Source organism: Amphiura filiformis, chromosome 4, assembly GCF_039555335.1.
Source record: "Amphiura filiformis chromosome 4, Afil_fr2py, whole genome shotgun sequence".
NCBI lineage: Eukaryota > Metazoa > Echinodermata > Ophiuroidea > Amphilepidida > Amphiuridae > Amphiura > Amphiura filiformis.
The window spans coordinates 60,638,485-60,662,226 of NC_092631.1; the positions used below are offsets into that span (position 1 = coordinate 60,638,485).

Sequence of the window (23,742 nt, forward strand, 5' to 3'; positions counted from 1 at the left end):
TCTATGGTCGGTTGACTGACATTTTGGGCACTTGTGATTGTAGGCGCAAACTTGTCTGGTGCATGATGAGGTTTTATTGAACATAAAGCAGAATCTGTCTGCTGCTGCTGTACTTGCCCCTGATTGACCTCGAAATGACCTGGGGTTGAACCTGTTTCCGACTTGTGACCGAAACCCTCCTGACAGACCCCCCCTTGAATGAAGGGTCTATTTGTTAGGCCCCTCTCCGTCGGTACAGCAACATAAAAAGCCCAAAGTTACCCATCTATTGCCCATGACCTATTAGGTACCGCTTGCTGATGCATCCTGAATTGTTGGTCATACGAGCGCCAACCCCACCCCCAAATCTTGATTCTGCCGTTCTCTCCAAATTAGCATATTTGAGCATTTCCTGAACTCTATCCGGATGGGATTCTAAGTCGACTGAACAAACCACCAGAAATACATTCGTCCATGAGTGAATGGATGTTATCACTTTCTTGGGCTTATTACTTTTCCAAAAAATATTTCCCCCTTCATTGACCGTGAGAGCCACGCCCTGTTTTTCTAGATTCCATTGACTTGGGTCCATCTTTTCTAACAATAGAGCGAAGTCTACGTATTCCCCATTAATTATTTTGACTTTCATGCTTTCAGGCACTGTCATACCTAAAGGATTACAAACTAAGACTAGTGGTGTGAACCCCAACTGCTGTTGTTGAATTGCAGCATTATTCATCATAACTGAATTTGAATCCAACGCAGTGGATAAGGCCAAAGGATTTGGCACAATCGATCCACCATTGTTATGAGCAGGCTTACTACTACTGACACAATTACATGTACAACTATTAGTACTAGAGCTTGTTGCATTCAATGGCACGGTACTACTGCTCGTACTAGTAGTAGTATTGATTGTACTCGTAAACCCATTGTCAGTAGATGTGTAACAACTTGATCGTTTCACCCTCGACACAGTACTCGCGCTACTGACACCTAGGTTTACGCTAGCTATGCACAGGCCTATCATTATATGTACCTTGTAATAGCCTATCGGCCATTTACAATTCTTGCTGTACTACTACGGGTTCGGCAACTGGTACCACTGGTTCCGGCTGTTGTTCTTGTTGCTGCTGATTGTCTGGTATCACCACCGGCATCTCCTCTTGGTATACTGGCCTTTCTTGTTGCGGCTGCAACCCAACATTATCATGATTATTATCTGCTCCCATTCCCAGATTTTGACTCCTCGTCTGTCTGGTCTGTAGTCTGGTATTAGTAGACACCCGTGCCTGTGCACTCACACCTCCACGCCCACTCACGTTAGTTAGAGTTCTCAAATTCGCACCACGACCCCGACCTCTGGCTGGAGTTCTGTTAGTGGATTTCCTGTGGCCCATCTTCTTATCTTTATGGGTCTCCTCTATAAACGATGATAGCTGATGATGCTAGTTATATTTCCAAGCTTTCCCGTTATATCAGTTCTTTCTCAGCATATAATATATATAAATATTTGTAGAATTGTACATGTATTTCTCAGCATAAAAAATACAATATAAGAAGTTGTAGACTTGTAGTAGAAAACAAAATTTTTGAGTTCGTACTGAATGACGACCTGATTGAGAATGAACCAGCAAACAAAAGGGCACCGGAGGCCCTGTGCATGCACACCCATGATTGGTCCTCCTGACCAATTAAGGAGTACACTGCAGTTTTTTTAGTTATTTGGCTAAAACTGGAAATGTATGTGACCAGCTCCAACAAAACCCGGAACAAGTCGCCAGGCATGTTTTTGAGTTATAGGCCTTTAAAAATGACATTCCCATAAAAAATCAAATTTTGGAATTCCTAATTTCATGCTATTTGACCTTGGGACTAAGTGGACTTTCAAATCCTTGAAAGTACTTATTGAAAAGAGGTTTATTTAATCAATAATTAACAGTTAAACTATGATAAGCCCTATTCAGTGCTGTGTAAAGCAGGGAACTAATTAGCGCATTACTTGGAATATTAATTTATGAAAAATATCAAGGTATAATTTACAAAATTATCCATATCTTGAAAAGTATTGATGCCATGTATATAATTTTGATATCATTTTAAAGCTAATTTTCCTGTGCTTACATTTTTATTCAAATCATGAAATGTCAAAAATGCGACTTGTTCTTGATTTTGTCGGAACAGGTCACATATGGCCTTTGCTATTGCGCTTGCTGTAGGTATATTGAATAAGAAATTAATAAGCAAAAACTATCATTGTATTGCATCAGAATGAAAAGAACAATAATAAGTAGATTTGTCACCTCCATTTAATTTCATCTATGTTTTCTAGGTTATTGGTATAATTAAATATTTTTTTGTCACTTTTATTACTTTTAATTCCAGGTACAAATACCTGTACTCCTAATCCATGTCTTAATGGTGGAGTCTGTATAGTAGAAGACAATGGCTTCACTTGTAATTGTCTACCTGGTTTCTCTGGAGCTACTTGCGTTATTAGTAAGTACTTCGTTTCGGTATACCTTCGAGAAGTAGCCAACTTAAATGGATACATTTAAACACATTCTTTTAGTGATCTTTGCTATGGGAGCAAGCAAATTGTTAACAAAATGGAATGTCCAGAAAATGGTGATTTTTGGCCAGATGCATTTTGGGTTATATTCAATAGCTGATACAATGATTGTCCCTTGGTATCATTGTATATTTCATTGGGCACAACTTCAAATCGCTTGTGTTTGCTCACAGCGGTGGCATAAGCATAGTGTGAGTGCAAAACAGTTGCCTAAACATGATGACGTCACTGCTACATGAGGGTTGAAAATGGTATATATAGTGTATGTTTCTAATTCCTGTAGTACAGGAGTTCTCAATTATATTTGCTTCCAGGCCACAGAGTGCCAGTCAAATGTTAAAAATATGTCTTCAAGGGCCAAATACACCCTACGCAATGACCAACCACCATTAGTCAATGGGCCTGTTCTGGACATGCCTATTGAGAATCACTGCTTTAGTATGTTTGCCCCAGGTTCATTTGCAGGGTTTCTTCTCTCAAGCATTTATGCTGTAAGCGTGTAAATCAATTGCTGCACACACCATCTCTTACAAGTATGCAGCAGCACTTAGAAACACTCAGTTACCAAAATATTGATGCACGCTTGTACACCCGATTAAATTTGTATTTTAAGATCTTAGTTGATAATTTGAATGTGGTAGTTGGCATACATCAACTCAAATTTCTCGGCCATATACTGCGTCTTGAAGACAACGAGCCTGTGAAAGAATATGCCCTTTATATTCCACCACATGGGAAGAGGAAACCGGGACAGCCGCGCACACTGTACTTACAGTATGTACAGCACCTCTTTGGAGATACTGAAGGGATGCTGCCTGCTCCGCAGCCGACTGATGATGATGATGATGATGATGTCCTAATGGTATTGGACAACATACATGTAAATAATACTGTTTCAATAATTGTGGTTTGATTTCAGATTCTGATGATTGCAATCCCAATCCATGTTTGAATGGTGGCATTTGTCAGGATGTAGCTAATGGTCATATATGTACATGTCAACAAGGGTATACAGGATCTATGTGTCAAACAAGTAAGTATCATACTCCATTAATTGATTTTAATCTTCATTTAAAATTTAATAAGAGCTGGTCTCTACACTTTCTTATTATAGAGCTGATCTGTCTCCCTTGTATTACTGTATTTTATTAGATCTTATTTTGCCTGGGGAACAAACTCATTGGTCCACACTGATTTCAAGTTTGGCCCAGGGGTCAAACAAAATACATCAAAATACAAAAGAAATACATTACAAAAGAATTACATACCATGGATTTAACAATTAACATCATATAAGAACACACCAGAGAAGCACATCTGTGCTGGCCAGCTGCAGTGCAGCAGTGTCCGCAGGCTTCTATGACAGCCCGCAGACAGAGTCCGCACTGCAGCCGACCAACATGCAACAACCTGAAGAATTAAATAATTAAATTGCACATTGATTTGAAATGGCTTGGTGTAGGAGCAATGGAACTTTAACATGGGCTGGCAATAGGTTAAAAGAGACCACACCTCTGGGTGTGAATTTTCTCTTAGCAGACTCGCTCTTACTAGGTGGGAAGACCAGGTTACCTTGAGACCCTGCTCTAGTCAGATGGCTGTGACTAAAGGCAACTGTGTGGAAATATTGCACAGGGGAAATTATTTGATATCAGATGGACATTCTTCGTATTCATAATGCAATTTGATAGGTCTGATGTGCTTAATTAGAGGTTAATAACTCAAGCATCGGTTATTTGGAGGCATTGTGAAAATCTAAACATTTTGCCTTTGGAACCGAGGAATATCCCGAGGGCGCAGCCCTCGAGGATATTCCGAGGTCCAAAGCAAAATGTTTAGATTTTTCACAATGCCCGATATATAACCGATGCAAAGTTATTAACCTCATTCATAACCGCTCACTTTGATCTTTTAACTTTACAAAATAACACAAAATTTTCTCAAAAGTTTGTAAAAATAAACAATTTTACATCTTCCCTTTCCCAAACTCGATCAGGCTAAAACAAAACGACCAATAACAAAAGTGCGTATCAGAATCTGTGCAAATATGGTAGCGCGCAATCCAAATACGGCAGCCAGCGCTGAGCGCAGTTCGTTGGACGCTGTACGGCGCACGCAGAAGTCAATTGTGTGCGACATTGGAACAATTACGCATTTTGCGGTCAATTGTGAGATATTAATGACCTCGATTTGCGTTCGCGTTTTCACAAATAATAAAATATGATTGGATCGCACGCATCGCGTTTATTAATGAGGTTATGAATGTCCCACAATAAATACTGTCCAAACGTTCTTACCCCACCCCTTAAGCCAAATGAAGAAGTTGTTTGTTATTTTCCATAGCAGAGATGAGCACTAATTCTTTTCCATTTTCCCATCACCAGATATTGATGACTGTGCAGCTGAGCCATGTGCTAACAATGGGTTGTGTGTAGATGGACTGAACTCTTTCACATGCCAATGCCCAGTAGGTTTCACAGGCAGAACTTGTTCAGAGAGTGAGTATAATAATAATACCTGGGTAAGACATAGACTTTTGTGTTTATGTGTGTGAAAAACTCCCCTGTAGTGCACGACACACATCTGAATACCTAAATTGGTATTCTGCTATCTGCAATAGACCTTCTGCACTATATTTACTATACTTTCCAGTTAATATAAGTAAATTTAAGGGGGTACTACACCCCTCGATAAATTTGAGTCTATTTTTGCATTTTTCTCAAAAACTAATGACACAGTGGTAACGAAAGTTAGGTGTATTATAGGGGCAAGGAATCCAATTACTACACTGGAATTTCAGTGACCCAAGACAAGTGGTTTGTTATTTATGATAAGAAATAAGGTACCGCTATGATGTACCTCATTTCCTATCATATTTACTGAACCGCTTGTCTTGAGTCACTGAAATTTCAGTGTAGTAATTGGATTCCTTGCCCCAATAATATACTTAACTTTTGTTAATAGTGTGTTATTAGTTTTTGAGAAAAATGCAAAAATAGTCACAAATTTACCACAGGGGTGTAGTACCCCCTTAAGGTAGGAAATTTGGTTCCCACATGTCGGTATAGAAAAAAATTATACAAGATATTCCCCCTCCAAGAGTACACCTTGATTTATATGAGTAAACTATACACATCCTAATGCTTGAAACCACAAAATATTTGAGTCGCTAATTTGCATTAATTAATTGATATCAATTAGGCTGATTAGTTTAACCTTAATTTTAGGATTAAAAATTATTGCTAGCAAAAATTTCAACTCTGATTCCAACTTTTACCATTGGAAAAATTGTAAATGAATTTGATCTAAAATCTCCATTAAAGTCCATTAATTACGTAAAAACGCATGTTTCTAATCTGCGAAAATATCAAAGCTGTCAAAAATTTATTTCTGCTTAAACAAGCTGAAAAATAACAAAAGCTGGTGAGAGAATTTAGTTGTGTTTAACTTCCAACAAAATGCCTTTTGTGACAATAATTATTAAATTGCCTTATTTTCAGAAAAACACTTTTACATGTGTAAGTGTCCAAAATAAGTTACAAGAGCCAAAATTCATTGATAAAGAAACATATATTAATATTAATTAATCTCAGCTGTACTACTGTATAAACACTAATGCTTTTGCTGTGTGTGAAAACACTATTCAGATAACTTCCTCTTACGTTGGCTTAAACTTTTTTCTGGTAAACAGGGAGTGTTAATATTATGACGTTTTTAGCCACGCCCCCATTTTTACACATCTTAGGAGACTCCATTTTTTTAGTAAGCTGGTGAAATCATGAAATTACCAGACATGTAAAACCCAATAATAATGGTTCAGTTTTAGAAACATGCATGTCTCCACTTCATTTATGACTTTAAGAAATTGGATATTTACCACATTGACTGGTAAGGTAATTGTGCACCAAAATTAGGGAAACTTAGGAGTCAAAACAGGGCTGCAGTACGTACAGCAAGCTGCGAAGTGGGTGTGGGTGTCATTTGCCGAGCCATTCAAAGTGAGGACAAGATATCGTTTCCCACATTTAAAGTGAGGACATTTTGACAAAGTGAGGTCAAAAATCCGAGTCCTCACATTGTGAGTATGTGCATTGGATAACACTCTTCCTATAGGGGGTATGTGGGGGTTATAATACGCTATTATCTCACTTCGTATGCGTGTTTACAGACAAAGTGAGGTGACATCACTTTGAATGTGTTGTTCATAAAAAGTCCTCACTTTGAATGTGCTAGGGGTGTGTGTACATAGGGCCCCTGTACAATGTACTGACTTCCCGGGGACATCGACAAGACATGATCTCCACAGTAGGTGGTGTCGGTAGTGTTACCGGGGTAAAAAGTAGATAGTATTATAAATTGTATTGCTGTTTAAGAGCCAAATAATTTTTGCTGAAGTTTTCAAAAATGCTGCTTAAAAATGTAGTTCAAAATGCTGCATGAATTGATCAATATAATTATGTCTAATGCTGAATATTACAGATGAATAAACTAACACTGCATTTTTTATCTATTTTTTTGCACAGACTGTAAACAACTGAAACCAGTTTATGAAAATCTGTGTTTGTTTTGTGTTTGTCAGTTTGTATGTGTATTTTTTATTTTAAGAAGGAAAATGTGAGTTTTGATGATGAGCTGTAAAGGTCTTGCTCATGTAACTGAATAAATCAATCTGGACACATGTTTGTCTAAACTGTCAACCCCATGAGAACAACCTGCCGATTGGCCAAAAAGGAGTTTTCATTGTCAATTGGACCAATCAGCAACATTGTTAGAATAATTTCATCACACAAAAAAAATTAGGGTGAATTATTTGCAAAGCTCCATTCTGATTGGTGATTAAAATGAAGGTATCATGTAATTGACCAATCAGAGGCAATGTTAGATCGGCAGGTGGTGCTCAGGTTGTTAAGTGAGATACATGCTATTCCATTTGATCCATACACCCCCCCTCCATGGAAGACTTGATCTTAATCTTCCACACAGGGAGTGTGAATTTCAAATGGGGCAGGCTACCTGAATAGGTGACTCCATTTGAATTTCACACCCCCATGTGTGGGAGGTCATGTCTTACATAGGGGTGTATGGATCAGATGGAATAGCCCTATATGTCTTAAGACAACAAAACCTTTCCATGTTGTATGATTCCAACCAACCCAGATTTTGAGTCTTGAGGATCTTCTACTTACTTCAGCTGTATGCAAGTAAAACAGCTGTTATTTGGTCAAAGTGGATTGATTTTGACTGAAATACAAGAAAATGTTCAAAATATATTTGCAAAAATTACTCAGATTTTTCAAGCCAATCTGTAATATAGTGTCATTTAGCCCCTTTCAAGAAAAAAATAAATAAAAAATCCCAATCAACCCTACTTGGGAAGTCCATCCACCCATAGAACAGGTTTGTTTCTCTTCCTTGCCTGAGAAGCAAATATGGAGATATAAATTGTTCCGTTTTCCCACATAACAATTCTGCATTTGATCTTACTTGTAATGTCATTGAAAATAGCCTCATTTGAAAGTCTTATGCACTTGTTTGACAAAGTTTGTTTTTTTACTTATAATTAAAGCATAGATATCTGTAACACTTTTCATCAGTGCACTTAAAAAGTTTTATCCATGGTTGACATTTTCAGATGAGGATGATTGCTTCTTTCAACCATGCCAGAATGATGGTATATGTATAGACGGACTCAATGCATATACGTGTATATGCCAGTTTGGATTTGATGGCAATAACTGTCAAATAGGTAAGTGTATTCCACAAGGATCTGACTTTGGACCACTTGTGTTTCATAACTGTGAATTATTCAAAGTGCTGTGTGGTGTGCTGCAATGTGGTCATGTATTTGGTAAGCTATTGGTTAATAAGGTGGTTTACACACTGTAAAGTGTATTAAGTAATTTGTGGTGTGATCAAGCAAATTCAGTCTGAAGTCGGACATATTCAATTTTCAGTTTCTTACAGGATTGTAAACAAGATTGGCAAATCTATATTTTGCAGAAACCCCCATTGAATTGGAGCAGCCAGTCCAAAAGATAAGAGCAGTTAAAGAGTTTCCAAAACAATATAGGAAACAAAAGGAAATACTTCATTTGTTTGGCTATATCTCAAAATCAATATTTCTGACTTCTGACTGATTTTGCTGGATCACATCACATTTGATAACAGAGAAATGGCTGGTCAATGGCAATTTGCACAAGCAGAGTTAAACTAATTTGTATCTTTATATTAGTGACTAAAATTAAAAAGAGATCAGATTGCTCCATTTGGGCTGTTCCATTGAAATCCACACTCCTCCTGTGGAAGATTTTTGAAATATCTTCCACAGAGGGACTATGAATTTCAAAATGAAATGAACATATTAGGCAGCTCCATTTGAATTGCATACATCTTCCAAGAGAGATTCAAGCTGAATCTTACACAGAGGGAGGGCGAGTTTCAAAAATGGAGCTGCCTAATGTGTTCATTTCATTTGAAATTCATTCTCACCCTGTGGAAGATATTTCCAAAATCTTCCACAGCGAGAGTGTGGATTTTAAATGGAATAGGCCATTGTTTACTCATTGCTCTTAAGTATTCTGTTGGTCAGAGTGTTGTCATAACTTGGATATTCAGTCACAATTTTGAAACAGCAGCCTCATCTTTTCATAAAAAAATTCCAACTTGTAATAATATTTTGTTCAGTTTGAAATTCTCTCAAATTCTGCTGAAAAAATGTGAACTATTGTTTGTTGAACCAAACAAAATGAATAGAAAGTGTATGCTTCAATGCAAAGTTTCACTCCAGCGGCACTCCAGATACGGGGAGTAAGAGTGGTAGATGGAGCAACAGCTTGAATGGCTGACTGATAAATTACTGGTGTATATTTTTTTAAAGTTATTGTCAAAGTAGCTACTTGAAATAATAACACTACTGCCAGCCTAACCGTAATATCATCTTTAAACTAGATGCAAAGGTTTTTCAAAGATGAACACAAAAAGATTGTGACAAAAGTTTTTACTGGGGTTTTATGTTTCATTTGATCTTAAACACTTACAATATTCAATAAAACAAATGCTTTACCTCTAGTGCAAGAAGATAGATTTTTAATTGCAAAGTGGAAGAAAGGACAATCTATAAAATGGAATGTATAGAAATTGAAAACTTTTGGTCCATATGTTAAATTATCTTCTTCAAATGTATATTCAGAATGGTATTTATTAGCTGAAACTTATCTATCTTAACTCAATGCTTGCCCATTTTAATCTTACAAAACAAATGATCAAAGGTACTAAAAAATGACATAAATATCAACATATATTCCTGTTTGTTCTTGTTTATTTAGATGTGAATGATTGTCAACCAAACCCTTGCGCAAATGGTGCAGTCTGCATAGATTTTCCAGGTGGATTTGTATGTCAGTGTACAGCTGCATTCCAGGGATCACTTTGCAATGTCCGTAAGTAACCAGTGGGGATCACTGAAATGGAAAGGTGGGATGCGTATTTATATGGTAATCAAGGGTCTCATTTTCAGGCTCTCCAGCTAATCTGAAGTCCCCCCAGTCAGGGATCATGCTCCATTGGCCCCACTAAAACTCCCAAATTTATAGCGATATTTAGTCCAAATTAGTTAAAAAATAAAATTGTCACAGCTCTATCTGCAATCCCAATGTTACAAAGTTTTGAATTAAATCTTTTTACTGGAACTTACTTTTACAACTTGCTATGTTGTGTCTGATATCAACAGACTTCACCAGGCAACTGACCCGTTCAGGCAAGTTATAAAAGTAAGTCCAGTATAAAGATTTAAATCAAAATTTTGGGATTTCTATGACTGGATGACTGAGAATATTCACTATTTTAATCCCAATTTTAGTTCACTACACCCATTTCAGTCCATAAGCCTGCATGATTTTGGCCAAAAAATCAGTTCTCAGTTCCCAGAGTTTGACGCTAATGGCGCACGCCTACCAAAATAAAAATTGAGTACCCTCGACGTAAGTATACACATCCTGTGTGCATATTTAACACTGGATAATGAGAACACATGTGAGAAATCTGTGTGTATCAGCGGATATATACAGACTTCATGGTTCCTGGTTGTTGTTACTAAATCAAAAACAGAATAAAAACACATTATTATTATTGGCTGCAGATGGTGGTGTAGGGTCAGTCCATATAATGGGCTATTCCATTTAAAATCCACAATACACCTGTGAAAGATTTTGGAAATAGCTTCCGCAGGGGGAGTATGAATATTATATGGAATGAACATTTTGGGCAGTGGTATTTGAATTTCATACACCTTCTTAGAAAGATTCAACCTCAATCTTCCACAAAGGGAGGGTGAGTTTTAAATAGAGTTCATTAATATGCCAATTTCATTTGAAATTAATACTCCCTTTGTGGAAGATATTTCCAAAAAGTGTGGATTTCCAAAAAGTGTGCTGAGTATGAGGTTGTGTTACATGATCAAAATGGTGATATTGTTGGCAGCATTAAGTATTATAATCCACACAACTCAAACAATGGTTTGATTTTGGATTCAATAATCTCAACCCAAACAAAGACTATAATGTGCAGCTGCGACTGTGCGAGTGATAATGAACGATGGGACATATCTGTTGATGACGACGGTGACGAGCCCAATTAGTGAAAAATATTACAATTCTCCAAGGTAAGGGAAATAAAACTCAAAGGTGTTTGCCAGCAGTTACACATTTTCCCCTTAGTTACATGATAATCTTATTTATTGTGATGTATGCTAACTTTTGATGACCAGCAGGTGTTGTTATTTTCTTCCTTTCATAGCAACCTTTACCACCATCGTGACCTCTGTAACACAAGACACAATATCCGGTACATTTGAAGACATCACAGTGAACAACCCACTACCTAATGCTGAGTATGAGGTTGTGTTACGTGATCAAAATGGTAACATTGTCGACACTAAGTTTTATAATCCACGCAACTCAAACAATGGTTTGATAGATTTTGGATTCAATAATCTCAACCCAAACACAGACTATAATGTGCAGGTGCGAGTGACTACGGATGATGGGACATTTCCGTTGAATTCATTTAATACACAGACCATGGGTAAGTCTATTCTGAATACAAGTCGTTACAAATTTCAACATAATTTTCAGCATGACAAGTTTTAACTAACCTTGAATTTTTGACACATGACACACACCTTCATCACAAATACTAGTAGTCAGTTGAGGGTGTTGTATAAGAATGGCAGCCTTAATCCATGATAATTTATGCCACATGTTTTCACTAATATTTGGAAATCTGTACGGGGTACAGTGACATAACTTGGTAGGGGTAACAGGGCCAGAGGTTCTCAACCTGATTAGATTTTCAGTGTACAGTATGCTAATTAAATAGCTGACTTGCATATGTTTTTTATTTTTAATATTTTAATTGTTTTCTTCAATTTTTTGTTCATTTTTATTTGATGAATTTTCATAAAATTGAAAGCCAGTATTTTGCAAGGTAATTTCAAGGTCATATAGAGGTCAAATAAGTGAATATTCTTTGATTTTGAGGAAACCTGGTGGAATATGTTACCCTGTGCAATTACCCCTGCCAGGAGATCTAGTGGTTCAGTAACCCATTTTTACACATTATTATATTTTGATAAATCCAAGTGTGTGAAAATATTGGATCCAAAACATAATAATGATAAAATTGGATGTTTTACGTCCAATATTTATTGGTCTCGCTATGAGTTTTAAGATATTGGACTCGAACTACGTCTCGTCCAATATTTTAAAACTCGTCTAACTCGACCAATAAATATGAGCTCAATCGATCCAATTTTATATCAAAAGTGAACTTGCTGTGTGCTTGCAATATCAATTATAAGTGGGCTGTTTCCTTTGTTTATCACTAATTAATGATTGATGTAATCTGTTCTTTTCCATCACCTGGTGTTGTTCAATTTAGATGTATGTGATACTATGCCCTGTTTGAATGGTGGAGTCTGCACTGTTCCGACATTTGGTCTTACTCCATACACTTGTACATGTGCTACGGGATTCAGCGGAACAAATTGTGAAACATGTAAGCTAGAGAATTAATTTCAGTTTAATTAATTTCAATTTACAGTCTATTTTATGCATTATACAAAAAGAATATATAGCTGTATAATTTTAAAATATCAAAACAAGTATCAGCATCACAAAATGATAGGTAAGGCAATAGAACCAAATAAGTTAGATCTTTTGATCGACCGTCGATGCATGGTCGATAATATACGAATCTTTGCAAATAATTGCCTAATAAATTGACCATTAATTCTGATTGTCTCGAGACATCAGGAAAACACAACACCAAAGCAATGATTAGACTTCGCATTGCCCTCCCGATCATGAGGACCATTTATTAAGCTATTTATGACCATTCAACAATTTTATATTCATATACATAAATATAATTGAGATAAATAATGATAAATAATGATAGATTTCATAATATAATAATAATATAATAATCATAGCACTTTCATAGCAGTTAAGACATAATATAAATAGTTATTTATCTTCCAATAAATATTATCAATAACACAATACAAGAATTATTGGAAAAATGTGTACAACAAGCCAACCATATAGGCTGGACATGCAAGAATTGACTTCTGTATCACATTTAACCAAATTTCATCTTAAGCAAATACAGATACCTCTTTGGATCAAACAGAGGATTGAATTGGAAAACAATATTTATAACGCAATTATTAAATAAACAGAAATCTCCAAAAGAAGAAACAATGCCAACTCTATCAATGAATTAAATCTTTAAATCCCTATATAAGCTGGTAATTATTGAAAAGTCAGCCAAAATTTACTATCAAAAATATATTAATAAATGAAATAATCCACTGACAAAAACAATCAAGCCAAAAAGATACTTCAAATAAGCATAAATTACTCTACATAAAGCGTAGTAGAAAGTGGAGACAATCTACAGACAAGTTTCATCAGGTATTGACGAGACTCCATACAAAGCGTAGTAGAAAGTGGAGACAATCTACAGACAAGTTTCATCAGGTATTGACGAGACTCCATACAAAGCGCAGTAGAAAGTGGAGACAATCTACAGACGAGATTCTTCAGGATTTGAAGAAAATCCATAAAAAGCATACATTTCCCTTTAAAAGCGTAGTAGAAAGTGGAGACAATCTACAGACAAGTTTCATCAGGTATTGATGAGACTCCATACAAAGCGTAGTAGAAAGTGGAGACAATCTACAGACGAGTCTCATCAGGTATTGACGAGACTCCATACAAAGCGTAGTAGAAAGTGGAGACAATCTACAGACGAGTCTCATCAGGTATTGACGAGACTCCATACAAAGCGTAGTAGAAAGTGGAGACAATCTACAGACAAGTTTCATCAGGTATTGACGAGACTCCATACAAAGCGTAGTAGAAAGTGGAGACAATCTACAGACGAGTCTCATCAGGTATTGACGAGATTCCATACAAAGCGCAGTAGAAAGTGGAGACAATCTACAGACGAGATTCTTCAGGATTTGAAGAAAATCCATAAAAGCATACATTTCCCATTAAAAGCGTAGTAGAAAGTGGAGACAATCTACAGACAAGTTTCATCAGGTATTGACAAGACTCCATACAAAGCGTAGTAGAAAGTGGAGACAATCTACAGACGAGTCTCATCAGGTATTGACGAGACTCCATACAAAGCGTAGTAGAAAGTGGAGACAATCTACAGACAAGTTTCATCAGGTATTGACGAGACTCCATACAAAGCGTAGTAGAAAGTGGAGACAATCTACAGACGAGTCTCATCAGGTATTGATGAGACTCCATACAAAGCGTAGTAGAAAGTGGAGACAATCTACAGACAAGTTTCATCAGGTATTGACGAGACTGCATACAAAGCGTAGTAGAAAGTGGAGACAATCTACAGACAAGATTCTTCAGGATTTGAAGAACTCCATACAAAGCATTCATAAAGCCATCACAAAGCGTAGTAGAAAGTGGAGACAATCTACTGACGAGATTCTTCAGGATTTGAAGAAACTCCATACAAAGCATTTATTAAGCCAACACAAAGCGTAGTAGAAAGTGGAGACAATCTACAGACGAGATTCTTCAGGATTTGAAGAACTCCATACAAAGCATTCATAAAGCCATCACAAAGCGTAGTAGAAAGTGGAGACAATCTACTGACGAGATTCTTCAGGATTTGAAGAAAACTCCAGACAAAGCGGAGAGTAGCATAATTTGACATACTTTTATTGAAGCATCTTGGACAAATGAGATAACTGAATTACCCTTCCAGCTACTGGGAGGGTGGGTGGGATTTTTTGGTCCAGCATGATTGGAGGAGCAAATGCAAGTGGCTTACTAAGAAAGGTGTGAACACAACAAAAGAAATGGAATTAAAGCAGAGACCTGATTGGCTGCACCCCACTAAAGTGCCATCTGAATGGCCAAGAATCTGGGATTGTTGCTATAACAACACAACAACTCCTACATCATTCCAATACCATGACCCAAATCAATAGCATAAACTTTCAAGAGGACTTGATATGGCTCAAGTGGAACTGATAGGATAATTGTCCAGACTTGGCTGCACATGAATGCCCAAGTTTCCCTGATGCTGAGACAATCTGGTTTTTAAAAGATTTTCAACTTTGAAAAACGTCATTAATTAATTGATAGTTGGTTAATAATAAGCATCGAAGCAGCATCAACGGTCGATTTAAAGATCAAACACATTGGTTTTGGTGCTTATTGATAAAAAGTGTAGTCCCAATCATGGTGCAATATTATGAGAACTCAATCAGCATAATTAGAGAATGGGAATATATTGGTATAGCACAGACAAAAAGAAGAAAAATGTATAACCCTGTTTATGATCACAATTTGTTCTTTTCAGCCATTAATGACTGCCTTCCAGATCCATGTCTAAATAATGGTATTTGTTTTGACCTGAGTGTTGGTTACTTGTGTCTTTGTACCAATCAGTTTTCGGGAGTCAATTGTGAAATAGGTAAGTAAGGGCTAGTCCGATGTAACTCGCAATAACCCATTAGTCTGCAGGTCCAAAAATAATGAAAGTTAAGGTTTATTATATTTTATGTTAGGGTAGGGATAAAGCTAGGTTTAGGGTTATGGCTAGCATTATGGATAGAGGTTAGGGTAAGTGTTACAATTGGAGTTACAATTATGCTTTGGGATAGGATTAGGGTTATATATTTAGGGTTAGGATTAGGGCTCTGGTTGTAGGTTAGGTTTAGGGCAAAGTTTAGGGTTAGGATAAGGGGTTTGGTTTATAATTACAATTGTTATTGGGTTTTCTGACTATTGGCCCATCTGACAAATTTGATGGTATTTTTTACCAAATCCCATAATGCACTATTCTAAGGCCTCATACTTTCATCTCAGCACACAAATTTGAATGTAGCATGTGATGATGGACATTAACATTTTTAGATGGAGGTTTCGTGAAAATAGTGCAACATGGGAAATGTGGAAAAGGTCTATAGAGTATGAATAAAAAAATGTTTTCAATCATAATTTAGGGGTTTTAAGGTTTTACAATTATTTCAAAAATATCATCTGTGTGTCATCTCTTTATGGATAAACCAGTTGGGCAGGCAACCAAGAAAACTTAAAAACAACTTTTACCTGATTGACATGCTGGGTCGCATTCATCAGGTTAAATTGCTCATCTAACAGACAGCAGGGTTTGTTACTTTGCAATTTTACCAGCCCAGCAACAAAATAATACATAATGCATAAGCCTTTGGCTTTCGGGCTAGTGTTAAATTACATCCTTAGTTTTGCTGTTTGTGACCGTAGATCTGTGGTTCTGAAACTTCACTGTTTAATAGTAGAGCACCACATCTAATTAAGTACCAATGATCCGGTGATGTAATAAATTGTATATATGCATAATTAATAACGTTTGCATTGGGTTATCGTTTTCCATTCAAATTAAAAACAAACTATAGGACCACCAATTGAGATGCTGTACCTAAACATTGTGATTGTGATCACGTATAAATATTTTGTTTCCTTACTTTTTTCTGTTTCGTTTTCTTTTTTTAATAAGATTGACGACAGTGTTTAAATAATGTAACTGTCTCAATTGTTCATTGCTTAATAGTTAACATTTTTGATTTACTATTTATTTATAATATTTTCCCCTTACATTTTGCTCTCTCTCTTTCCCTTTGTTGTTTGTTGTTGATAAAATGATGAATTAACATATATAGTAATTCATTTTTGTTACAGGTGTAACAAATGTCAATTTCCACGTCGGAGACACAACTCCAACCACAGCTGAAGTGATATTTAACCACGTATCTCCAAATATTCCAGCATATGAGGTGACCTTAGTAGATATGAATAACAACGTAGTAGGTATAGCCACTGTGCCTTCTACAGCAGTCAATCCAGATGGCACTTTGGATTTTACCTTTGGTGGCCTTAATCCTGGTGAACCTTACATTGGAGAACTGAGAGCTTTGACGGAGGATGGCTTGTTTGATTTAGGAGTTATTACCATCAATTCTGGATGTAAGTGATGTTTTGACACTAAGCAGAATCTTGGACAGGTATCCAGTTGCCACAACTGACCCCAATAGACCTTTTCATACTGAATAATTCCGATAAAACCCGAAGCATGAAATAATTCCCCAATCGCACGCGCATAAAAGTACCTCTTCAGCATCATGTACAGTGCGAAGTTCCAATATGTAACAGGCATCATAACTACGATGAACTTTCGACGGTCAATTTAGGGACGAGAGAGGTACTTTTGCCAAAGATACTCAACGTGCAATCAAGCATGTGGTGGTAGCGTTGCGTAAGAGATTGACTGTGGAAGAGGTGATGCACGTAAACAAAACGTTCTGTAAAAAAAATTAACTGACGAAAAATTACGGACATTTGTCCATCTCTTTCCATTAGTATCTTATTGTGAAAAACTAAGTAGCTGAGGTGTTAGCTCAATATGCTAGGAAAATATTTCTTGCGATGACCCCATGTTCACATTGGCTTAATAAGCTGTATTTTCGCGCAAAAGGGTGTCGAAATTCATGATATTTCTTGTCCACCAGTTTGGGTACAATTTGACCCCCTAGCTTACTGAATAAATAGCGTGGTTTTCCGAACTTTTCCGATCTTGATTTGAAAAGGTCTATAGAATCATTTCCTTTTTTCCGTGTGTTAACTGGATAGTTGTCTGAGATTATGCTTGTGAATTCTTATTCAGTGGGAGTGGTCTAGTTTGCAAACACATAATCTGATTGGACAATGGCATGATTTCAGGTGTCGTCTATCCAGGCGGTAGACAACCCCAGGTCATCACAAGTATTGATAATCCTTAACACGCTTGTGGATGTTGGCATATGTAGAGAGTTTTATGCATCTATCACATGGTAGAGGATTGTAAAAACAAATATTCCTATCATTATTGTATGTGATAAATGGCAGGCAGATCCAATGTATGATGGTAGTGTTCACCAGCATCCGCTACTTAAAATATTGGACCTGTCTGTTGTCTATAGACGAATCCAATGAGCCAAGTCATGATCAGGATTTGGTCGGCCATTATTGGGTCCCTGCAGCACCTAACTGGTGTTGTGACTGCCCAATTGGGTGGATTAAAGCCGCTTAAAATTCGATGTTAGATTCTTTTGTGCTGTAAACTGTCATCATTCATTTGTCTACGTGTAACATGGGTGATAGAATGCAGTTTAAAATACCCTCCAAGGCCGCATCATTTCACATTTTAGGTGAGATGGAGCCGATGGGGACCCAGCTCTGGCTGCCATTGAGGTGTAGGAATGCGTGAAATTGGATTCGTCTATATAGTAAAAACAAACATTCCTATCATTTATTCTCTAATTACATGATAATTGAAGGGATGTACACTCCCCCATTTTTCATTGTTTTGCATGTTTATAATTAATGGGCTATTCCAGTTGAAATCCTTACACCCCCACACAGGGAGAGTAAATTTCAGATGGGTTACCAGAATGGGTGATTCCATTTGAAATTCACAACCCCTGTGTGGGAGATTAAGATCATATCTTCCATAGGGGAAGTATGGATTTCAACTGGAATAGATCATGACCAATTTAAAAGAATTTGTGAACTGTGTGTGACTTTGTACCTTTTTGCTTTCATATCTCTTTAAGGGTGCACACAGGTTTGTATTTTGCAGGAAGTTTTTTACTGTATTTTTATTAGATCTTTTAAAATAACAAAGACAAGTATATGAAAGTATAGTATTAAAAAGGAAAAGATGAAATAATATTAAAAGGAATTGAACCTTATCTTTGAAATGTGGAAAAAAAACCCCAATTCTGGAAAAGATAAAAAAAACCAGGAATTTTACCCCGAAAATATTTGAACCTAAAACAGGATTTTTACACCCAAAATATTTGAACCATCATTGTCTTCCCAAAAAACTATACTTTTGTATACTTGTCTTTGTCACTTTAAAAGACATAATAGTGAAAATGAAGTCCAAAAATTTCCTGCCAAACACTTTCCTTCATGCACCCTTTATAAGTGTAGTTTTGTAAAAACATTACTAGTTGTTATGCTATTTTAAATTTGATCATGTTTTAAAATATCCCTAAGAAAGATATGTTAAAAACTTGCAGATAATGGATTATGCAATTTTGCTTTTTTCAGCTGTATGTGGAGTCAATCCATGTTTGAATGGGGGAGCATGTATTGAAAATGCAGCAGCAGCTCTTGGTTACACCTGTCAGTGTCTAACAGGCTGGACTGGCAATAACTGTCAGACAAGTAAGTTATTAATAATCTACTGTAGAATTCTGTCTAGAAGCCTGTAAATGAGGATTTCTTTTGATGAAAGATATAAAAGGCAGACACAATCCACAAAACCATTACAATAAATTGGTCTTACAATAATACATGTTTGTACAGCCACCTGTATCAGTACCTGTAAAACGGGGAGATTTTATATGTTGCATAGAGCGCCATCTAAAGGCATTAGCATGCCTAAAGGTGCGTTCATACTACCACCGCATTTGCGATGCGTTGCCTTGCGATGCGGTGCATTGTCGCACTGCATCGTCATCATACTGCAAACTACTGCATTATGATATCGCAATACAGTTAAATACATTTTAATTTAGAAATGTGACGAGTTGCGTTGAGTTGCGGCAAAAGTAATCGATATATCGGCATCGCAAAGCAAAGCAACGCATCGCAAATGCGGTGGTAGTATGAACGGACCTTTAGGCATTGTATGGAAGTTGACATATTCTAATTTCCTTGTCATGCAATTGTGTGATCTTAGTAGGAAAACATGTTCTAAGGATTTGAGTTGTATTGCTGCAGCAGGTTTAATATGAGAAGAAAAACAAACGTGTTTGTTCACAACATTTAAACAAAAAATATCTTGGGTATTAAATGGGGGCTGAGGCTGTCAATTAGGTCAAGGACCTTTTGAAAGTTCTCTTTCCCATTCCCATGAAAGAGTGCATCATAGTTGAAGCATCGAGATAATTTTTATCTCGATGGTTGAAGTAAACAAGATACACCTATGACTTATTTGGCCAGGAGGTATTGATCCAGAATCACAATATTTATCATGGCATTGATCAAATTGTATATATGAAATGTTTTTAAACTTATCTATTTGATTTAAGGTTAGTCTTTAGACTTCCAGTGTTAAAACACTGGAAGTCTGGAAAATGTTTTGGCCTTGTAATTGCTAAATTGTTTTCTAAAGTACATAATATTTAGAATGGAAATATCCTGACAAATCCAACTATGATTTCAGATTTATGTAAAAATACTCACATTTAGAGAAAATCCTAAAAAAAAAGCATGATTTTGACCCAACATTTTTTGGACAACATAATTAATTATTTTTGCAGTGTATTTTTTGTCCTTATTAATTTTCAAAAAACTAAATATGAAGATCTGAGAATCATTTTGTATGTTTTTGAATTTAAAAAAATTTTTGACCAACTTTTAGATTCACCAAAAATGGTTGAATTTTGAAAGTTTCAGCCTAATTTAGGCACTACTGACAGATATTTTTGCTTTTGATAGAATCAAATAAAAAAAGAAAGTTTAGAGTCAAAGGAGCTCTATACAATCAAACCAAAATCTTACCTATATATCTTGTATATGTGCATTGATTCAGTTAGCTTGTCCAAAAATTTTTAAAAAATGCATGCAAATGAACATGTTTAAAATCGCTGTTGTGTTAAAAAATGACAGTGGACAACAAACAAACAACCTATGCAAACGTGATTCTTAGTATTTTGACAACTCGTAGTCCTATTTAAGATACAATCATCACTGCACAAGTTCTACAAAAATCCAAGCAACTTGCTCATCATATCATCCCAAATAATGAACATGTTCTTATTTTCATCACATTTGATTTTATTTTCATCACGTTTGTTGATGTTACAACATAGCAACAACAAAGTACTATTATGCATTTGCCTCTGAGCACATGTTTGCAGGTGTCCTCACAGTGTTTTGTGTTCATGCTTTCTAGACTTGAATATTTCATGCCATTTGGTCTAGCTCTCTTGAGCCATGTGGCTTTCCCACCCTGAAAAGGTCCATAAAACATACAAAAGTGGGAACAAATATTGAGTTACCAGATATTATTCCTCATCAGCTGAAAAAACACATATTTTAGGTACTAATTGTGTAAAAATCCAACTTTTGCTAATATAAAATGGGCTTGGGATAATTCCAACCTTAGGTGGTTTCTGAAGATTTGTTTATAATAGTAATTCAGTATTAATTTCAACTGGCTGAGTTTTTGTTTTTTATCGAAATTGACACAAATTAAAATTGCAAAGGTGATTCAAATTTATGTCACTGCTGATAGATTATGGTAACAAATTACGATGAAAGAATATTTTTCAGATCCAATCGATCTGCAATTGTGTTTTATTTGCATTGCTATGGCATAACAAAGCACTGCAGACCATCTGTTGTGTTAAATCAATGCCAATGCCACACCCAGCATTTGTGTCTCATTATAACAGGATTTGTGTGATTGATATTGATCAGAATTAACCTTGATTAATAAATTGCGCACAATTAATAAATTGATTATGTATAGTGCAAGTAAATAACATATTACGACGCTTATTTTCAGCTTCAGTGACTTTTCGATAATTTGGAATAAGTTTGTGAAAAAATATTTTTTTTTTTAAAACATCCAAAATGTATGTATGAATGAATGAAAATGAATGAATGAAAAAAAATACAATATTGTGTGGTGTGTACAGACAGTGTATGTACTGTATTTCTTAGAGCATTAAAATACATACAAAATGAAGATTTCAGATACAAAAAGCGAAATATATCCATTTTATTATTAAATTTGAGATTTAGGCAAAATATGAGGGTCATTCAAAAAGTTCTACCTCCATCATCACATCTCTGTTATCTTACGTGCCAGGATATTGAAATTACCCATGGTTATACTCTTAGTACAGGGTGCTATGGGGTGATTTATGAGTTGGCATCTAGTTTTCCTACTAATGTTTTTTTGGCATCATTATACCTCAAAGGATAAAACCAGAATTGGTTCCATTTTTTTCTATGCCCCCTATACTTCCCACAAAGGGTCGACGGTCATAATGGGGTCAAACGTTAATAAATGTTCTATCATGCTGTAATATACCTCAAATTGTTCCTCACATTGCTAGGAATAAGAAAGTCAATTGTCATATTGCAATAGAGTGAATAAGGTCAAATGTCAAATATCTCATGCACAGATATAGGAACCACAGGGGGCTTAGAAAAAAATGGAACCAATCCAATTTTTATCATTTCGGGTTTAAGGATGCCAAATAACATTGGTTCCACTAATGTAGGAATAAAAAATCCCAAACCCATAGCGCTCTGTACTATAAATCTTGGCTACAAAATTATTTGAGTTATTTGATTAAAATGTGATTTTTGGTTGTTAAGATGTGTTGGTTCAAGTGAATACAGATTTGGTACGTCGGAAACGGTCTGAAAAGAAAGGCTGCTATGCCCACTTTGCGACCATTACCGCATATTTTTTAAAGCGCAGAAATTTTCCATTTATAAGCAAAGACAAGTCATGCTATGTTTTTTGTTTGTTTAAACCGTCACTCTGTGTGGAGACAAACTTGGGTCCTGATGGGACCAGACTCAAACAAAATGCTCAAGCCATGCTATAAAGCTAATATAAGCATGCTGGCTTGTTTGGAAAGAAAAGTGAGAAACAGATTTGAAGATACAGAATAAGGAAAAGAAGGCCACTCCCAACAATCAAGTGAGCAAGTTTCAGCCTTTGATTTAAGCTGTTAAACACAGGTGACAGAATGATGGCTTCAAGAATATATGAGAATTGTCATTACATAGAAAGCACAGGGACTTTGCCTGTTGATGGGCTCTATATCTGTACTGTTTTAATATATGTCTCTCCTTTAACTTAAAAGTTTGGTAGAAACACCTTGTGACATCAAGTTTACTTTACATCAATAGTCTGTACACTAGCATTATCAAACTTGACTTTGTATCATTTCAGATATCAATGATTGTGCACCCAACCCTTGTTTGAATGGCGGTGTATGTATAGATCAGCCCAATGGTTTTACTTGTCAATGTGCTGTAGGATGGCAAGGGACAACATGCAATACACGTAAGTCACCTTATGGTAGAGTTAAAAAATGATCCACAATTCAAATCTGACCTTCTTGATTAAACTCTTGCCACAGACCTCCTGCAATTTGTTTTCATGTTCTTAAATTAAAATGTAGTTTCCAAGTTTCATAATAATGTTTGCATTTTGTTGCTCTCTTTTCATCAGCTGCAACTACTACCTTTGTTGTTGGCGACCTGAACCCTACCACTGTAGAAGTTCTATGGCAGTCTATCCCGGAAGCACTGGGATACACACTGACCATCACAGGACCTAATGGCCAGCCTCAGAGTATTCGGTTACCACCTGGCACGAATGTCATGAACTATGTCTTTGAGAATTTATCACCTGGTACAACTTATACTGTTGATTTGACTGCTACAACTCCAGGAGGAGAAGTTCCTTTGGGGACTGTGTCTCCTACAACACCAAGTGAGTATAATAGTACACAATAAATGCAGTTGTGCTTCATTTGTTCCTGTTCCATTTTTTTCATTAATCCACTCCGCAGCTTAAATGCAACCGCTCAACTT

General features: G+C 36.2%; 2 protein-coding genes across 2 annotated transcripts in view; both read left to right on the forward strand.

Annotated features, from left to right (window-relative positions):
* LOC140150297 (uncharacterized) overlaps window positions 1-23,742 on the forward strand; it is a 69,855-nt gene that overhangs the window by 30,059 nt on the left and 16,054 nt on the right. Inside the window, exons 9-17 of the mRNA XM_072172305.1 lie at window positions 8,184-8,297; window positions 9,877-9,990; window positions 11,345-11,632; window positions 12,488-12,604; window positions 15,449-15,562; window positions 16,810-17,094; window positions 19,222-19,338; window positions 23,096-23,209; window positions 23,378-23,641. Coding sequence (XP_072028406.1) covers window positions 8,184-8,297; window positions 9,877-9,990; window positions 11,345-11,632; window positions 12,488-12,604; window positions 15,449-15,562; window positions 16,810-17,094; window positions 19,222-19,338; window positions 23,096-23,209; window positions 23,378-23,641 — 1,527 coding nt within the window. The remainder of the gene's footprint in view (window positions 1-8,183; window positions 8,298-9,876; window positions 9,991-11,344; window positions 11,633-12,487; window positions 12,605-15,448; window positions 15,563-16,809; window positions 17,095-19,221; window positions 19,339-23,095; window positions 23,210-23,377; window positions 23,642-23,742) is intronic.
* Window positions 1,412-7,089, forward strand: LOC140149577 (uncharacterized). Its single transcript, XM_072171654.1, has 5 exons — window positions 1,412-1,430; window positions 2,365-2,478; window positions 3,471-3,584; window positions 4,936-5,072; window positions 7,075-7,089. Exons 1-5 carry the CDS (start codon window positions 1,412-1,414, stop codon window positions 7,087-7,089), a joined length of 399 nt encoding a protein of 132 aa, XP_072027755.1.